Source organism: Hyperoodon ampullatus, assembly GCF_949752795.1.
Source record: "Hyperoodon ampullatus genome assembly, chromosome: 4".
Taxonomy (NCBI): domain Eukaryota; kingdom Metazoa; phylum Chordata; class Mammalia; order Artiodactyla; family Ziphiidae; genus Hyperoodon; species Hyperoodon ampullatus.
Genome location: NC_136917.1, coordinates 38,620,467 through 38,637,572, shown reverse-complemented (window position 1 = coordinate 38,637,572; position 17,106 = coordinate 38,620,467). Strand labels below are relative to the sequence as shown.

Here is a 17,106-nt window from a genome sequence, read left to right as displayed (position 1 = left end):
GGGGAGAGAGTGTAATATGGCGAAGACCTACGATTACCTGTTCAAGCTGCTGCTGATCGGGGACTCGGGGGTGGGGAAGACCTGTGTCCTGTTCCGCTTCTCCGAGGACGCCTTCAACTCCACTTTCATCTCCACCATAGGTAGCAGGGCCGGGGAGCGGCCGGGGGCGCGGGAGGCCCGGGCCGGGCGCGCCCCTGAGGGGCTGGGGCTGAGGGAGCGGCCGGACCGAATGGGGAAAAGTGCAGAGGGTCGAGGGAGCCGGAGGGGAAAAAAGCAGTCACCTGCACCGCCGTTTGGCGGTTCCCGGGCCATGGGCGGGGTGGGCACCAGGTGCCCATTTCGCAGATGGGGAGACTGAGGCACCAACCCTCAGCCTGCTCAGGGAGTGTATGGCTTGGACGAGGTCTTGGCGCCCGTCATTTTGTTCTGTCCTCGCAGCATACCTTGAAGCAGTTCTTTGGGGTCCTCGTCTTACAGAAGTGGAAACTGAGGCACGGAGAGTTGTCCATGGGGAAAGGACAGTGACAAGTGACATCTGATCTTATTGAGCATTTACTGTGTGCCAGGCGCTTTATGTGCATTACCACACTTTCCAGTTCTCTGTGTCAGGTGCTGTTATGAGTTCGTTTCACAGTGGAGGAATTTGAGGCTCAGGGAGGATGCTGGACTTGCCCAAGGTCACTCGGTCTACAGGTGGCAAGGATGGTATTTGTACCTGGGTGTGTCTGACCCAAAACTCAAGGCTCAACCATCCCACAGAGCTGTGAGCACAGCTGATCCACTTTGAAGCCAGGACTCCAACCCAGACCTCTCCTGCTCTTTCCTCTGGAATAGTCAGGGGTTGAGCCCCTCTCCCTGACCCTGTTTCCCCCATGAATGAATTTCTTCTGGAAGGAATGGTGAGAGGGGGTCCAGACACTTCCCCTGCGCGGACTTCCATCTCACTCGAGGGTGACAGAAATGGCGAGTGACAGCTGCCTGCCCTGGGACCTGTCATCCGGAGGAGATGCCAGATAAAAGCTTCAGTGAGAAACCAAAATCAGCGGCTGCCGCAGACAGCCCTGACTTCCCTATCGCTAGGCCCAGGACACCGGTTGTCACTTTGCAGAACAGCCTTTCCTGTAGGGCCAGCCCACATTGTGGTTGAGCAGAATTGGCTTGTTGCTTCCCAGTTCTGACATCCACAAAAGTGGAGCTGACTTCTTCCCACACCACAAAAACAGCCATTGCCCACATGAAAAGTTTGACCTGGAAGTAACACCCATCAAGCAGAGTGGCCTGTAAGCTACGCAGTCTTGCTCTGGAGTGGGGAAGCAGGAGAATGGTCCCCAAGCCCAGGAGCTGGAAAAAACCTAGGGAATGGGTTTTGCTTTACCCTGTGTACCTTATCTTCCTAAACCCCACAATGAGCTGCCGATTCCATCCTTGCCATCCTCCAGGAGCTGCACTTTGCAGGACACTTAGCTGCCAGATGTAAAGAGAATTGGACTGGAAATCATCATGCCTGGGTTCCAGCTGCTGTTTGCCCTTGAGCAAGCACTTCGCCTCTCCGAGCCGTGTTTCTTCAGCTTAGGAGTGGTGTTCTTTGCTTTGGCCATCGCCTGAATGGTGGAGGATCAGAACTGTACAATGAATAGGGGGTTGTCACCACTGCCAGAGACCATGGACAGGAAGCAGAATGTCTCTTGTAGTGACCGCATCCGACCCCTAGGCACATGTCTTTCTGATTCCTCCCCTTCCCTAACTCCAAGGTCAAACTTTGGGATAGCCCATGCGTCCCCACCAATCAGGAAGTGATATTAACTCCTGGTACACTATGGCTCGTTCTCAACCCAGACCTCAGTTTCCCAGAGTCAGAACGTTCCTAGTGAGATCAATTCGGGGGTTGAGTGGTTTGTCTGTTTTTTAATTCTTGACCAGAAAACTCAGTCTAGTCCTTTAGGGCTCTGAGGAGGCCAGCCTCCACTTGCAGATGAGGACGTAACTTGGGCAAGGTCGTCTAAGGAGGTGGGCGTGGCACTCGAACCCAGGTTCCCTCCCTCCCACCCTGGGATTCTCATTACATTTTCAGCCTTCCTGCAGGCCTCTGTCTTCTAGGGAAGTTTAATTCCCCCTGACCTTGAAGTTATGGCCTCATGACTCTTAGGCCTCGTAAAGTTTACACTAATTAAATTAATTAAATTTGGTGTGTTAATAAAACCCAGGAGGAAGATAGAACAGAGTGATGCTTTGGGTTCTGTGGACTGAACAGTGCTTCTTGATTTCGTATGTCCTGTGCATCTGTGAGAGGAGCGGGGTATGTTTTAGGAAGACTTAACACTGGGTGGCTTAGTCCTGAAATACATCCTGATGCATAGAGGTGATTCTGTGTTGGCACTGAGTGTATCTCTGTATTTTTTGTATAGATCACGGATTAAGTGGCTGTTCACTGTCTGCCCAGGTTACATTTTGCCGAAGCCTATTCTCATAAGCTCTGTCAATCGATCATTTGTGGTGTGAACTTGGCCCCGTGGCTCCTGGAATTGGCTCTCCCCAGCCTGCCTCAGCCCCCAGCTCCTCCTCAGGGTCCCATTCATTCATTCCTTCAGAGAAGTGGTTGATGTACGTGAAAGTGCTTCCTTGGTAAACTGTGCGGCACCACGTAGATCCCGTTGCTCTTTAGTTTTTCACCCAGCCATCTTTCCCCAGTGCCTGCTGTGCACCAGGCATCCGCGTCAGTGCAGGGGCTGCAGAGATGACTGGAATGAATCAGAGGGAAGCAGGACTGTAACAAGGCCTGTAGTCAAAGTGTGTGTGTGCAGGACGAGGTGATCGGCTTCCAGTAAATACGTACTCGGCCCCTGCCATGCATTCATGGAGATGCAACCATGAATAAGACGTGCGAGTCCCTGCCCTCCTGGAGCTTATGTTCTAGGAGACAAAACTCAAATACAGGCTTATATTCCCTGTGGTCCCCAGGACAGCTCCTGAGGTGGACAGGGATGGAATTAGCATCCCCGTGCCGTGTTCTGAGGGGGTCAAGCCAGGCCTCAGTCTCAAGGCTTCACAGGCGGAGATTTAGAACCAACTCCTGGGGGCAAAGGCTGGATTTGGCTGTTACCCCTCCACACAGGCCATTCCAACTGGCAAGTTTTGCTCCCATTTGCATGGAGCAAATAAGCAAATATACAATGTCAGGGCTAGTGCGTGAAGAAGATGCAGCAGGTGAGGGGAGAGAGGATGGTTAGGAAGGCTCCCCTGAGGAGGTGACTTGAACAGAGACCTGAGTGAAGGGAGAGGGGAGCCAGATGGCCATGGAATGAAAGAACATTCCAGGAGGGGAAAGAGCAAGCGTAAAAGCCTGAGGCTGGAACACGCTTGGGCATTGTGGCCGGAGAGGAGGGCAAGAGCCATGGGTGCTGAGGTGACAAGGTTAGGAGCACTCAGACAACTGTTTTCACTTTATTCTGGGGCCCAGGAGGCGGTGGAAAGGTTTTGAACCGTTTTAACGGTTTTATTGTTGGGAATTCCCAGGTGGCCTTGTGGTTAGGATTCCGTTCTTTCACTGCTGTGGCCCAGGTTCAATCCCTGGTCGGGGAACTAAGATCCCACAAGCCACGTGGCGCCGCCAAAAAAAAAAATTACAAAAAAAACCCCAAAACAGTTTTATTGACATATAATTGAACTCACCCATTTAAAGTGTACAAGTCAGTGGCTTCAGGTATATTCACAGAGTTGTGCAACCGTCACCACAGTCAGTACTAGAGCATTTTCATTATGACAAAAAGACACTCCACACCCCTTAGTCAATCTCATTCATCTCCTCATCTCCTCACATCCGCGCCCCAGCAACCACTAATCTCTTTTCTGTCTCTCTGGATTTGCCATTCTGGATATTTCATATGAACAGAATTACATACTGTGTGACCTTTCACGTCTGGCTTCTCTCACTCAGCATTATATTTTCAAGATTCATGCACGTTGTAGCATGTGTCAATGCTTTATCCCTTTTTATGGCTGAGTAATATTCCACTGTAGGGAAAGACCACATTTTGTTTATTCATTCATCTGTTGGTGAACACACCAGAAGGTTTGGAGCAGAGCTTAGCTTGGTGACATGGTTGAGGGTGTGTTTTGGAAGCTGGGGAGGGGGTTGAGGGGACAATGGTGGGAGCCTGGAGAGCAGCCGAGGAGGCTGAGAGCACCCTGGTCCTGGGGAAAGGGGACTAAAGCCAGAGGGTGGGAAAGAAGGAGGGCGGGGTCAGGAAGGCTTCTTGGAAGGTGACCTTCCAGCAGGTCTTAAAGGAGGAGAAGTTTGCCAGGCTGACAGGCGGGCAGGGTAGGGACCACCCACAGAGAAGGAACAGCACGTGTAAATGCTGGAGGCCCACCTGCATCAGGTACCTCTCGGGGCCCAGCGTCCCGTGTGCTTGGAAGGCCAGGTGCAGGCGGCGGGAAGCGTGGGGCTCTGGCCCGAAAAGGGCTGTGGAGCCTACTTCACGAGGCTGCCTCCCGGGAAAGGGAGGAGAACACGGCTTTGGCACCTGAGCTGCCTGGGTTTGCCCGCCAGCTCTGCCCCTCACCAGCTGCACTCTGTGCAGCTCCCTTCTGCCCTCTGAGCCTCAGCCTCCCCTTCTGTGAGAGGAGAAAGTTCGCCGGGTGCCTCCAGATTTGTTTGCAGGATTCAGAGATTCCCGCGTGCCCGGCAGGTGCTCCAGAAACCATGGCAGCTGTTACCTGCACAGGTTGTCAGCATCCGTCCTAGACACAGCTTGGGAGATGGACTGACACTGATGTGCATTTTTTTTTTCTTTTCTTTTCTTTCAGGAATTGACTTTAAAATTAGGACCATAGAGCTCGATGGCAAGAGAATTAAACTACAGATATGGTAAGAGTCGTTCCCTTCGTCAGCCCCTCACCCAGCGAGTGCTTTGAGCCCGAAGCCCCTGGTGCCCCATCCCCCTCCCTGTGACCATGGCCTCCGTCTCTCTGTGCCCAGCCCAGACACGTCGGGCTTCCTTCAGAAGCCCCAGGAACGGTGTTCTGCTTTCTGCTGGGGCTTAGAGTCTGTGTCAGCCCCTTCTGAGGACATAGCTACCAGTCCCAGTTCCGATGTGGGCACAATCTGGGCCTGGGCTTCAGAGCCACCTGCTCTCATTGAACTTGGAGAGAGCCCTCCTGGTGGCGGTGAAGGCTGCCAGGATAGCAAGATACCATAGCCCGGCATTTCCTTCTAAGCCTATCAGCTCGCTGAAGAAGGCCTGACATCGCTTCCTCTTTGGTCTCCTGGGGACGCCCAGGCCTCCCTTCCTAATACAGAGACTTGAAATCCCAGAACTGAAAATAAGCTGAGGCCAGGCCCAACAGTGAGACCTGTTTCTGTTCTGCTCACCTGGGGCTGACTTCCCATGCTACATAAAATCAGGGAATTTGTGAGTCCCCGTCACGGATGGTGACTCTGGTCTGCAGCCCACTGCGCTAGGAAGGCTGGGCTCAGAAGGTCAGAGGGTAGGAGAGTCCTACCCTGCAGCCACATCACTTGCAGGGAAGCACGAACCCTGAGCAAAAGAGAGAGAAGTCACACTTGGGAGAGTGGCTCAGTCCTTCCGGTCCAGGCACGTGCCTGTGGGTGGGAGGGGTGCCATGAGATGGACGGTGAAGCCTCCCTCCCAGCAGCTTGTCTCCCAACTCGAGTCTCAGAGCCTGGACACAGCCCCGCCTGCCCAGCAGGTCCCCTTGACTTCAGTGGTATCCGCCTCTGAACCTGGCTTCAGAATTGAAATCCGGGTGTAGCCTAACCAGTCCTACTGAGCTCCGGCGGCAGCAGCCAGTCTCTGGCTGCCTCGTAAGTTACAGGGCCGTAGAAGTTCGTCTATTTACAACACGTTGGCTCCCCAGCAGTCTCAGTGCCCAAGTCCAAAGTGACACTGTACCAGCAAGCAGAAGTTTTGATTTCTTTTCCTCCTGCCCTCGTGCTTCTGCTCTTAGCAGTCACAGTGGGGTTAATGACTCTCTTAAAATTTTTCTAGAACAGTCATAAAGTAACTGATCATAACTGCTAACGTCACCAGCTATTGGCAGCAGAAAGTCAACTTAGCCCCAAATGAGGTGTGTCTGTACAATCCAGATGTGCAGAGCCCTGCACAGGGGGAGGTGCGGGGTCAGAGGAGGAGCCCTGGGCCCAGAGACAGAAGACATGGTCTTGCCCTGGCTCTGCCACTGACCAGTTGTCACCTTTAAACCAAACACTGAGTACCCTCCGTGCCAGGAGCTGGGCTAGGCACGGGTGCGTCTTACCCAGGTATCTCCACCGAGGAAGGACTTTCCCCCGAGCTCCACCAGGATGGCGAGCGTGGAAGTGCTTCCTAAGCCCCGCTGAGCTCGACCAGCTCAGCCCACCAGCTAGGGCTGTGTTCCCGTGCCATGTGACCAGCCTCTTCCACATACAAGGCCCCAGATTTTCACAAATAATAACATCCAACCTTGGCTCTTCTGTGGCCCAGAAACTGGGGAAAATCCCCAGGATGACAAGATGTAGCAGAGGAGTCATTCTGCCACATCCCCTGCCAGGAGACATCAGACACCTGCCCAAGCCACAGTTTCCTTCTCTGTAATAATGGGGGGCTGCCCCACAGCAGGACGATGAATCAGGAGATGACCCATGAGAAAGCTGGGCGTCCATACTGGGTAAATGCCCCTCATTCTCACTGTGACGATTGTTCTCTTTCTGTGTCGCTAATATCCCTTTTTCTCCTCATTGTTAGGGACACAGCTGGTCAGGAACGGTTTCGGACGATCACAACGGCCTACTACAGAGGCGCAATGGTATGGATTGGTTTGGCGCCGGGGGGGTTGTCTTTTTTTTTTTTTTTTTTTTTGAAGTCAAAATGAACATCAGTGCCTTGGATACCAAAATCTGGATGTTTCTGAGGAGCCCGTGCTCTGGCTTCTCAGGGGTCCTTGGTCCCAGGTTAGTTTTAGGGAAAGGCTGTGTGCCCCACCTCTGCCCCCTCGTCCTCCATACCTCCCCTTCTGGCTCCAGAAACAATGCAGGGTTCAAGGAAACCTAATTCTCCAGGAATGAAGAAAGACACAGGAAGCCGGTTCTTCCAGGTGAGGTCAGAGAAATCAGAGCCAGCATGCCCCAACACTTAGGAGCGCTCACTTGGCCCGTGTCAGACTCTGTGGAACTTGCTACTGAAAACTTAAAGATCATCCAGGAGCTGACTTGCTCAGGGCTGTTGGCCGTTAACATCTGTTGCCTGCGCCTGAGGTGGGGTCATGTGATAGGAAGACTCGTTCATCATCCCTCAAATGTTTTTTTTTTATTTTATAAATTTATTTATTTTATTTATTTATTTTTGGCTATGTTGGGTCTTTGTTGCTGCGCATGGGCTTTCTCTAGTTGTGGCGAGCAGGGGCTACTCTTCGTTGTGGTGCTCAGGCTTCTCATTGTGGTGGCTTCTCTTGCTGAGCACAGGCTCTAGGTGTGCAGGCTTCAGTAGTTGTGGCTCGCAGCCTCAGTAGTTGTGGCTCTTGGGCTCTAGAGTGCAGGCTCAGTAGTTGTGGTGCACAGGCTTAGTTGCTCCGCAGCATGTGGGATCTCCCTAGACCAGGGCTCGAACCCGTGTCCCCTGCACTGGCAGGAGGATTCTTAACCACTGCGCCACCAGGGAAGCCCATCCCTCAAATATTTTTACCGAGCACCTTCTCCAGCCCAGGCCCGAACTAGATGCAGAGGGCAACCTGGATTGGGCCAAGGTCCTGTCCTCGAGAGCCCTGAGCTGGTCATGCACCTGTGAGGGGTGGACAAAGTGGGGCGCTTGGGGGCCACGGAGAGTGGGAGGCAGATCCTCAGGACCGTGTTCAGCCCCCTGGGTCACCCTCTGAGCTCGGTCTCCTTACTTGGAAAGTGGAACAGAGAACAGGAGTATGCTCCACGCAGCTGTGAGGATAGATGGCCAGCTCCCAATTTCCAGCTCCCACTGCACCCCATCCTTTCCATGATGCACCCCATCAATCAGCTGTAGACCCGTTTCCTCCACCAGGCCATAAGCTCCAGGAGGGCTGGGCCACCTCTTGGTCCCTGCCACATGCACAGTGCCTGGGACCATGCTGAGTATGCGGTAGGAGCTCAGGAAATGCTGGTGGACGGCAGAAATGAATAGAGGCATTAAGTATTTAGAGCATCCCACACAACGTCTGAACATAATAGAAACTCAATCATGTGGGTTGCAACCTTAGTGCTCCTCATTAAAATTAATTTACTAATTTTCCCCTCACCTTGCTTTGCTCTGGTGGGGCGGGGGGCCTTGGGGCACTGGGGTCCTGGGGGAGCTTCTGCTGTATGGCCTCAGGTAGGCCCCATCCCTCTCTGGGTTGAAATAGCACCCCCTGCCCCATTCACCAAGCCTTTCCCTCCAGCAGGCAGTGGCCCCAGGTCTTGGCCATAAACCCCTGAGTGTGGGTGCCATATTATCCCCATTTTACAGATGAGGAGCTTGAGGCTTGGTACCATTCCAGGCCCTGCTTAAATTCACACAGAGGGTAAATGTCTGGGCCGGTAGTGGCTGGCCATTTCCAGCCCCCACATCTCAGCCAGCCCCTGACAAGGCTGGACTGAGCCATCTGTAAGACCTTGTCCAACCCCAAAATGATTGTATCCTCCTAGACCTGCGCTAACCTGTACAGAAGCCTCTGGCTGTGTGTGGCTATTTGAATCTAAATCAGTAAGAGTAGGAAATCCAGCCCCTCGGTCGCACTGGCTGCATTTCAGGTGCCCCGGAGCCATATGCAGCCAGTGAAGACTATATAGGACAGCACAGAGAACATTGGCAATGTTGCAACCCCGTCATCATCTTTATCCTTGTGGCAGTGGACCCTTGGGTCCCAGATTTGGGGAGCATCGGATGTCTGGTGTCCTGTTGTGAGCTTGCAAACAGATACGGGGAGCTGTGCCCAGACTGGGGCCAGGAAAATGGTCACTTGGAGCCCCGAGGGGAGCTTCACGGAGAACCTGGAATAGGGTGACCCTATGTTTTCCAGGGACTTCTGCTCTTTCCTGATAGAGAGCTCTATTCACTGCCCCCGACACCACATAGGGAAAAATCTGGGACCTTGGAATCTTGCATACATGGTGCCAGCCTAGTGGCGGTGGTGGCAGAATCCTGGGCCATCAAAAGGGCCGGTCCCTGGATAAAGGGGCAAAAAGCCCTCAGAGCCCTGTGGCATTTCTTGCCCCTGACAGTGGGAGGCCAGCTGCTGCGCAGAGGCCCCAGTGATGCTCGACTCACAGAGTCCATCCACCAGTGTCTTTACTCACTCTGGCCTTGGCTGGAGCATGTCACACATCACGGCCGCTAAAACTCCTCCAGGTCCTCCCGTCAGCAGTCTCTATTCAGTCTCCCCAAGAGACCACTGAATGAGGGTTCCCAGGTGGCATTTTTGTGGGGTTGTGGCTGTAGCAGGCTCTAAGGCTGCTGTGCGTACCCCCAAGGTCACAGCGGGGATTTGGAATTGCAGCGGCTCGCTTGCCCTGTCTGTGTGGTTTTGTCACACACCCTCGCCCCTGCAGTTATCTGCCCAGCACACAGGGCCCGAGTTCTTACTCTGCAAATTCAGGCAGCCTCAGAGACGTCTTGGCCAGCACCAGAGCTTGTGGATGGAGGGCTAGGCCCTTGGAGCGGGTAGAGTGAAGGAATGGAGTGAGCCGGGCCTGGGCAGGACATCTGGGGCCGTGGAACCCCGGGGCTGAGCCGCACGGGGGCTGGCGATAGTATTGCTGCAGGCTGGCTCACCACGCGTGCCCTGCGAGGATGTCCAGGGCAACACGGGGACTGTCGCAGGGTGGCCCTGAGCGTTTCTTGATCCTGATGAGGACCCAGGGAGATTCCTAACGGGAGCCAGTGTCATCCGCTCCTTTAGAGCTGGGCTAGAATCTTAAAGGTCACCTCTTTCTGCACCTCAGTTTCCCCTTTTATCAAGTGGGGATATTTGCCTTTCTCCTCAGCAGTGGGCTCAATCTCACCACTTTGCAGTGGGTTCACTTTGCAGCTATTTCAGAACCCATGGACCGTCTCCCAGCTGCTCACGCATTGGTTATGGAATCACAGAGGCCTCAGCATTGCCTGCCCCAGTGCTTGAAGCCAACCCCGACTCCGGTGGGGTTGTTGGAAGGCACGTGGGCATTAGGGTCTGTCCCCCTGGGCTTAGACCCCAGTTGTGTCCTTTACTCTCTGTCGTGTGACTGGGGACAGGGACCTAGCCCCCCAACCCCCAGCCTCAGGTTCCCCATTCTCACAGTGCAGACAGTGGGACCACCCGACTCAAGCCTGTGAGGCTCAGGGAGACCCAGTTGTAGTACCTGGCTCATGGTAGGCACCAGATGAGGGGTGAAGCTGGGGCGACCAGTGGAGGCGGCCCTGGCTGAGCCCAGGAGATGACTCAGGGCACGGTGGGGGGCGAGTGAGGGTGTGGAAGAGGCTGAGCATAGCCACGGGTTGGCAATAGGGGGAGCCCGGTGGGCATCAGGGCCATGGAATACAGCCTGTAGAGCAGGGGGCTGCAGGATGCGAGGCTGAGAGGTTGGCCACTGGGACCTCACTGGCTGCCAAGACACACGGGCCGTACTTATCCTGCCAGTAGTGGGGAAACAGCAGGGCTCCTTTGTAAGCACAGGTATGGTAGGGTCTGGTCTGCAGGGTGAAGGGTCACATCAGTGGCCAAGGAGCAGGGGACTGGAGCCTGGGACACCAGAGGGAGGCTAGTGGTGGAGCCCAGCAGAAGGAAGGGTCCCGGGGATGGTGTCCTGTCGGGGTCCCTGCTGCCCACCTTGCTGGGGCCTCCCCCACAGAGTGCTCACGGCTTGTCTAGAGCGCGTGTCTCTGTCTCCCTTTGCTTATTAGGGCATCATGCTGGTCTACGACATCACCAACGAGAAGTCCTTCGACAACATCCGGAACTGGATTCGGAACATTGAGGAGGTAAGGCTTGGGGACCCCTCCCATGCACAGGGACCTCCCACACATCCTCTCCTCGGCCCTCACCCCGGAGCTTCCTGGTTTACACATGAGATCACTGAGCCCAGAAGCACCTAGAAGTAACTCGCTGGGAACAGAGTCAGGGAGACAGGAACCCCCGCAGTCAACCCTGGAGAGCACACTGGCCCGGCCTCATCACAGAGCAACCCCGAGAGTCCATTTCCCCAGCCGGGCTGTCGGGTTTGGGTGACGTCGAGGTGAAGGAAGAAGGATATCCAGTCACTGTGAGCATTTGGTGCTTTCTAGAGAAGGAAGGTTCTAGAGTCGGCATGACCTTTGTATCTGGTGGGTGTGGTGAGGGCACGTGTCAGGTTGGACTTTGAACTGCAGCGGAGCAGGGTTTGAGCTGGTATGAGCTCTCTGTGCCCGTGCTCAGGCCAGCAGCAGCAGCTGCCTGTGGAAGGAGACCTTGAACCCCGAGGGAAGAGAAGGCGGCCAGCGCCGCCTCCCTGTCCCAAAGCCAGTGTCGTCACCTCCCCGCTCTCCACGGAGCTTACCCTCACCCCCAGAGCCTCCCTGGACAAGGTGCTTGTGGCTTGTGATGACTCACCAGGTGGGGTTCGGGTCTGAGAACTTTACCCACCCATGAAGACACGGCAGAAGGTCACATCCCAGCCGGCACCTGTGAGCAGTTGCACTGGGCCACCTCCCGATGACCCCGTATTTCCTGGCAGGAGGCTGCGCCTGGCCTGAGGAGGGGGTCCTCCCACTGGTTTCTGTGGAGTTTTTGTGTTCCGGCCGGTAGGCGAGAGAGCCTTCCAGTTAGTAGGAAGTGAGGGAGCCGAGGAGCGCGTTCCCCGAGACCAGATCTGAGCTGCAGCACGAAGGGCCTTTCGGACGGTCCAGTCCTTCAGGAAGCGAGGCCCACTGGGTTGGAATGTGGGGGCGGGTTGGAGGAAGGGATCGTTTTCAGGCGTGAAGGCAGAGTTAAGGGAACGCCAGGGGATGGCAAAGCACAAAGGGCTGGTGGCGGCCGAGGTCTGCGCCCACCCCCGGCACAGCCTGTTTCTGGAGCCCAGATCAGGGGCGCTGGAACAGGGCAGAAGGTCCCAGGACAGCAGCTGGGGTCTCCAGCAGAGGAGCCGGGGGAGGAGGGAGGCGAGCAGGGGTCAGTACCCCAGCCCCACTTGCCTCCCATAGGCCAGACCTGGCCAGGAGTCCGAGGACAGCCATGGTAGCCTAGTTGGCATCGCCCATAGAGAAGCTGTCCTTGGCAGCCAGAAGGCGTGCGCTTGGTCAGGGTAGCAGCCAGAACCCTGAACTCCGTCCTGGCACTGGCTCAGTGACATAGGACAGGCCTCTCAGCCTCTCTGAGCTTCAGTTTCTTATCTGTGCAGGGTGTGCCTAGCAGTCCTGACACCATCACTCTGATCTTGGGGGATGGGCTACCAGTTGGTTGGTAGTCCGGTCTGACCTTACCTCTCACCTCCACCATCTGCCCCTCCCTTCCAGCACGCCTCTGCAGACGTTGAAAAGATGATACTTGGGAACAAGTGCGACGTGAACGACAAGAGACAAGTTTCCAAGGAACGGGGAGAAAAGGTAGGCATGGCGGCCGGCTTGGGCCTGGCACTTGCCAGACACCTTGGGGCAGAGGGACCTCAGCGTCTGGGGTTCCCTGCGTGGAAGCCAGCCCTGCCCTGCCCCAGAGGGCCCCCTGATTGCTCACTGTTGGCGAGGCTGGGCTTTTGGGGAGACTCCCTTACAATCTTTTTGAGCATAAGATGACCCATCTTCTGGGATGCAGGGCTTGGCTGGGCACGCAGATGAGTCGGTTGTCCCAGTGGGGCACATGCCATGGGAAGGGAAGGTGGAAAGCACACGCCCAGCCGGGCTTCAGGCTAAAGACTGAAAGCAGCGATGGCTTCTGGGTGTGCTCTGCTTGCTTCTGCACAGCGTCTCGTGGGACCTGTCGAGGCCATAGGGGGCGGAGAACAGAGCCATGGTTTGAGCCAGGTCCCCTCCACCCTCCTGCCAGGGACATTCACCACCTGCTCTCCACTGGTGGCTTGAGGGAGCAGGCCCCACTCTGTCTGTCTCGGCCCCCCTCAGGGCACTGTGCAGAGGTCTGGGTACCTGGTGGCTGATGTTCTCATGTTTTTCTCCCTCCCTCGCAGCTGGCCCTGGACTATGGAATCAAGTTTATGGAGACCAGCGCGAAGGCCAACATCAACGTGGAGAACGTGAGTCCCGGGCCCACAGCACCGGCCCATTAGGGCTAAGGGTCGGGCTGCACCCTCCAGGGAGGCTCTGTCACAGGGACTGGTCACAGCTTTGGCTGCCTCTTGGACAGACGGTTGAGAGGCACTTCTTGGGCAGCACCGTGTGCCAGGCCTCTTGCAAGGCCCAGGGGGCCTGGGGGAACCGCCCCCATGTTCTGGCATCAGCAGGTGCCAGCCCCAGCTGGGCACCTAAGATGTGATCTCACTGGCTCTTACGCAGCCCTGGGGAGCAGGCACAGTTTTGCAGGTGGGGAAACCGAGGCTCAGAGAGTCTCTGCGCTGGCTGGCGCCCAGGCCTGCTTCTGGGTTTGTGCTTTTGTTCACACCACGTGCACAGGCAGGGTCACAAGCCCATACAGAGTAGGGCACCCTGACCGAGCCTTAGCCCAGGCCTCCTTCTACTGTCCACCAGCAGCGCCAGCCCTGCAGCTCACCTGCCTTCTCCTCCATTCCCCCACTCCCGTGATCTTTCCAAAATGGATCTTCCACGCCACTCCCAACCTCAGCCCCTGCGCGAGGCACAGAAGGCCCTCCCTAGCTGGCCCCAGCCAGTGTGTGCCGCCCACAGCTCAGGCCTCGCCCACTACTCTCCATCCCTGGCTGCCTGTGCCTCACCTTCCTCCAGGCCTTTGCCACAGTCCCCACGTCCCCACCTTCCCATCAGGGACCAGCCCATGTGGCCCCTTCCCGAGGAGGCCTCTGCCGTTCCCCAGGCCCTGAGGCCCACCACTTTAGGCATCCGCAACACCCCGAGACACCCTCTGCGACAGAACTTTCCACGTCACATGGGTGTTTGCTAAGACTGCTTCTCGCCGAACCAGGAGCCCCTCGACTGCAGATGCTCAGGCCAACTCATCTCTGTATAAGGCCCAGAGCAGGGTTGGTGCCAGAGTGGGGTTTATAAGTGTTGTCTAGGTGGAGGAAGGGAGGAAACGGTCAGGAGCCTGTGACAGAGGCAGCAGCCTGGGGTCAGGCCTTCGCCAACCCTTGGAAGATGAACCTGTCACCCTACCTACCAGGCCTTCTTACTGGGCGAGGACCCAGAATGAAGCTCGTTTGGCCAAGAAGCCACTTGTCTTTCTGCCCTGCCCCTGACTGTTAGAAGCGGGGCAAAGTGGGCAGATAGAGCACAGGGGTCAGGGACGGAGAGCTCGATCAGTCAGTCAGCCACTGAGTGCCTTGAGACGAGTCGCTTGGGCACCCCCTCTCCAAGCCTCAGCTTCCTCTCTGACCAGCCAAGGGTGATCCCACCTTCCAGAGTCATTGGTTTAGGGGAAGTGGCGGTCCAGGTGGGTCGGGGTATCCCTGTAGGGGCAGGAGATGGGACTGAACAGGTGAGACCCATGCCCAGGTCTCTGTCCTAACACTCTTCCCCCCAACTGGCCCTGCTGTTGAGCCACACCCTCTGTGTGGCAGCGCCCAGGAACCAGCAGGACCCCACCTGCTTCCCACTCCTGGCCTACTAACTGCGTGCTTATTCCACAGGCATTTTTCACTCTCGCCAGAGACATCAAAGCAAAAATGGATAAAAAATTGGTGAGTGTGTGTCCTCCCCGGATCCCCACGTGCATCCCTGTTGGAGCTGGCTGGCATCGCTCTCAGTGGTGTGATGCATCCCCGGGCAGATCCTGCTTCTTAGGGCCCGGGTGTACCTAGTAGGGCATCTCTAGGAAGGGGGGTAGAGTTATCAGGTGTGGTGGGGACATCCACCCTGAACATGCCTCTCGACTTCATCTTTCCTCCGTGGCCCGGAGCTGCTCAGTACCAGGCGCTGCTCACTAAGCACACAAGCTAGCTGGGGACACCGGACCCTTTCCGTCCCTCTTGGGAGCCAAGCATGCACGAAGGTAGAGGGCCTCCTGCAGAAAAGCCCCCCAGGCAGGCCCAGAACCACGATCCACCCCGTAACAAGGCCCCCAAGCAAGGCTCGTGTCTGACAGCTGCCGGCTTTCCATCCAGATGAGTCCAGCAGGTCGATAGCCTTTTTCTTCCTTCCAGCCCCAAATTCTGCAGGTGGGGACAACCTTCAGTGGGTGCCGGGGCTTTGAGGCCTCCAGGAGGTCCTGCCTGAATCCCTCCGCATCCACCCTTTCATTCATTTCTAGCTTTTCTGTTTACCACACGAGCAGTTTCACAGTCCCCAGCATTCAGCATAACTAGTGCTTTCTTGGTAGGGTCTGAACACTGAACTATATTTTGGGCATGTTAGTGGCTAAACGCTGTCGTGAGTCTTACTCCAAAGCCTCTGTGCCAGTGACCACTCTTCCCGCCAAGTGACGCTCCCTGTTGTCTGATATGAGAGCATAAAGCACTCTATTTGTGACCTGTTCTATGTGCATATAGGACTGCGCACACAATACAAAACGCCATTCAAGTAGTTCACATCTGACTTATTTAAAATGAGTGTCATTTTCATAATTCTAAGATGCTGTGAATTGAATTGCAAGGCACACGATCAATTTAGTAGCAGCTGTTTAGCCAAAACAGAAAAGAGTCTGTGTAAACCACTGTACTTTTAGAAAAATTTTCTTAATTGTAATTTTCTTAGAATTCTTTCCTCTTCAATATAACAGTAAAATTTTGATCTTTAACGATCCTACCGACTCAGTCATGCCCACCGGGAGTTATACGGAGCCTCACGGCAACACTTCGCCTGTGCTTTTGATACCGGCCTGTTGATTGCCTCCAGAATGTGCCATATCCTTCCAAGGCATAGATTGTGAAGTGCTGATGTTCACCATAATCCTTGCAGTTACTCTTTTTTTCTTAACTAAGTAGCAAATCACCAACAGTTAAATTCTCTTCATTTCCTACCACCTTTGTTTATGTTCAGAGTTGCAACCCCATACCACTTCTATCAGTCTTCTTTTTTTTTTTTAAATGTAATTGACATAGGACATTGTGTAAATTTGGCACCGTGTAGGCATTCAGCAGTTACTGTTGAATAAATTCAGGTTTTATCTGAGAGCTGAAAGATGAGAAGGAATTAGTCAAAGAAACAGGACTGAACCTTTCCAAACATGGTGATGTGAGAGAAAATAGGATTTCAGTTCCCAGGGTAAGCAGGGACCAGAACAGAGGCTTCAAATGCCAGGCGACAGCACTGATGGATTTTCAACAGGGCTTGAGTTTAGGGCTTACCTCACCAGCAGGGTGGAGGGTGAACTGTGGGGAAAGGTGGGGAGCCAGAGCCTTGGCACAGGGGCGGGGAGACCAGCCGGGTGAGTGAGTGGCACTGGGACCTTGAACCCAGCCACTCCAAATCCCAAGAGAGAGTACCTTTCTGCTGCCCTCAGCTGCCTCACTGATAGGTGCTCAGCACAGATAGGTAGATGGATGGGAAGGAGGGAGGGGTGGGTGAATGGAAAGAAGGAAATAGGGAAAGAAGAGAGTGAGATGGGTAAATAAGTGCTTGGAAAGATGTTGAGAGGGTGAATGGAAAGGGGTGGATAGGTACGTGCATGAGTGATTAAAGGAATGAATTGTTGGAAGGAGTGACGGGTAGTAGATAAGAAGCAGATCTATGGGTTTGTGAAAGATGAATTGTTAGTTGGAGGGGACAGTTGGATGAATGGGTGGATGGTTGGTTGGAAGGGGATGGATGGATGATGGATGGAAGGGGATGGATGGATGGTTGGTTGGAAGGTGACAGATGGATACATAGGCTGGCAGTTGGTTGGTTGGTTAGTTCATTAGTTGACTGGCTGGTTGGTTAAGAGACATAGAGCTCATGTTGCTCAGCCATAACCTCAGAAAACCTCTTGTGATTTCAGGAAGGCAACAGCCCCCAGGGGAGCAACCAGGGAGTCAAAATCACACCGGACCAGCAGAAGAGGAGCAGCTTTTTCCGATGTGTTCTTCTGTGA

The 17,106-nt window shown here is 54.9% G+C and overlaps 1 protein-coding gene across 1 annotated transcript; it reads left to right on the top strand.

Annotated features, from left to right (window-relative positions):
* On the top strand, positions 1 to 17,106 carry RAB8A (RAB8A, member RAS oncogene family; the record flags this gene model as incomplete). Its single annotated transcript, XM_079703589.1, has 8 exons — positions 1 to 140; positions 4,807 to 4,867; positions 6,744 to 6,804; positions 10,884 to 10,961; positions 12,471 to 12,560; positions 13,136 to 13,201; positions 14,726 to 14,776; positions 17,014 to 17,106. The coding sequence occupies exons 1-8, from the start codon at positions 17 to 19 to the stop codon at positions 17,104 to 17,106; spliced, it is 624 nt and encodes a 207-aa protein (XP_079559715.1). The 5' UTR covers positions 1 to 16.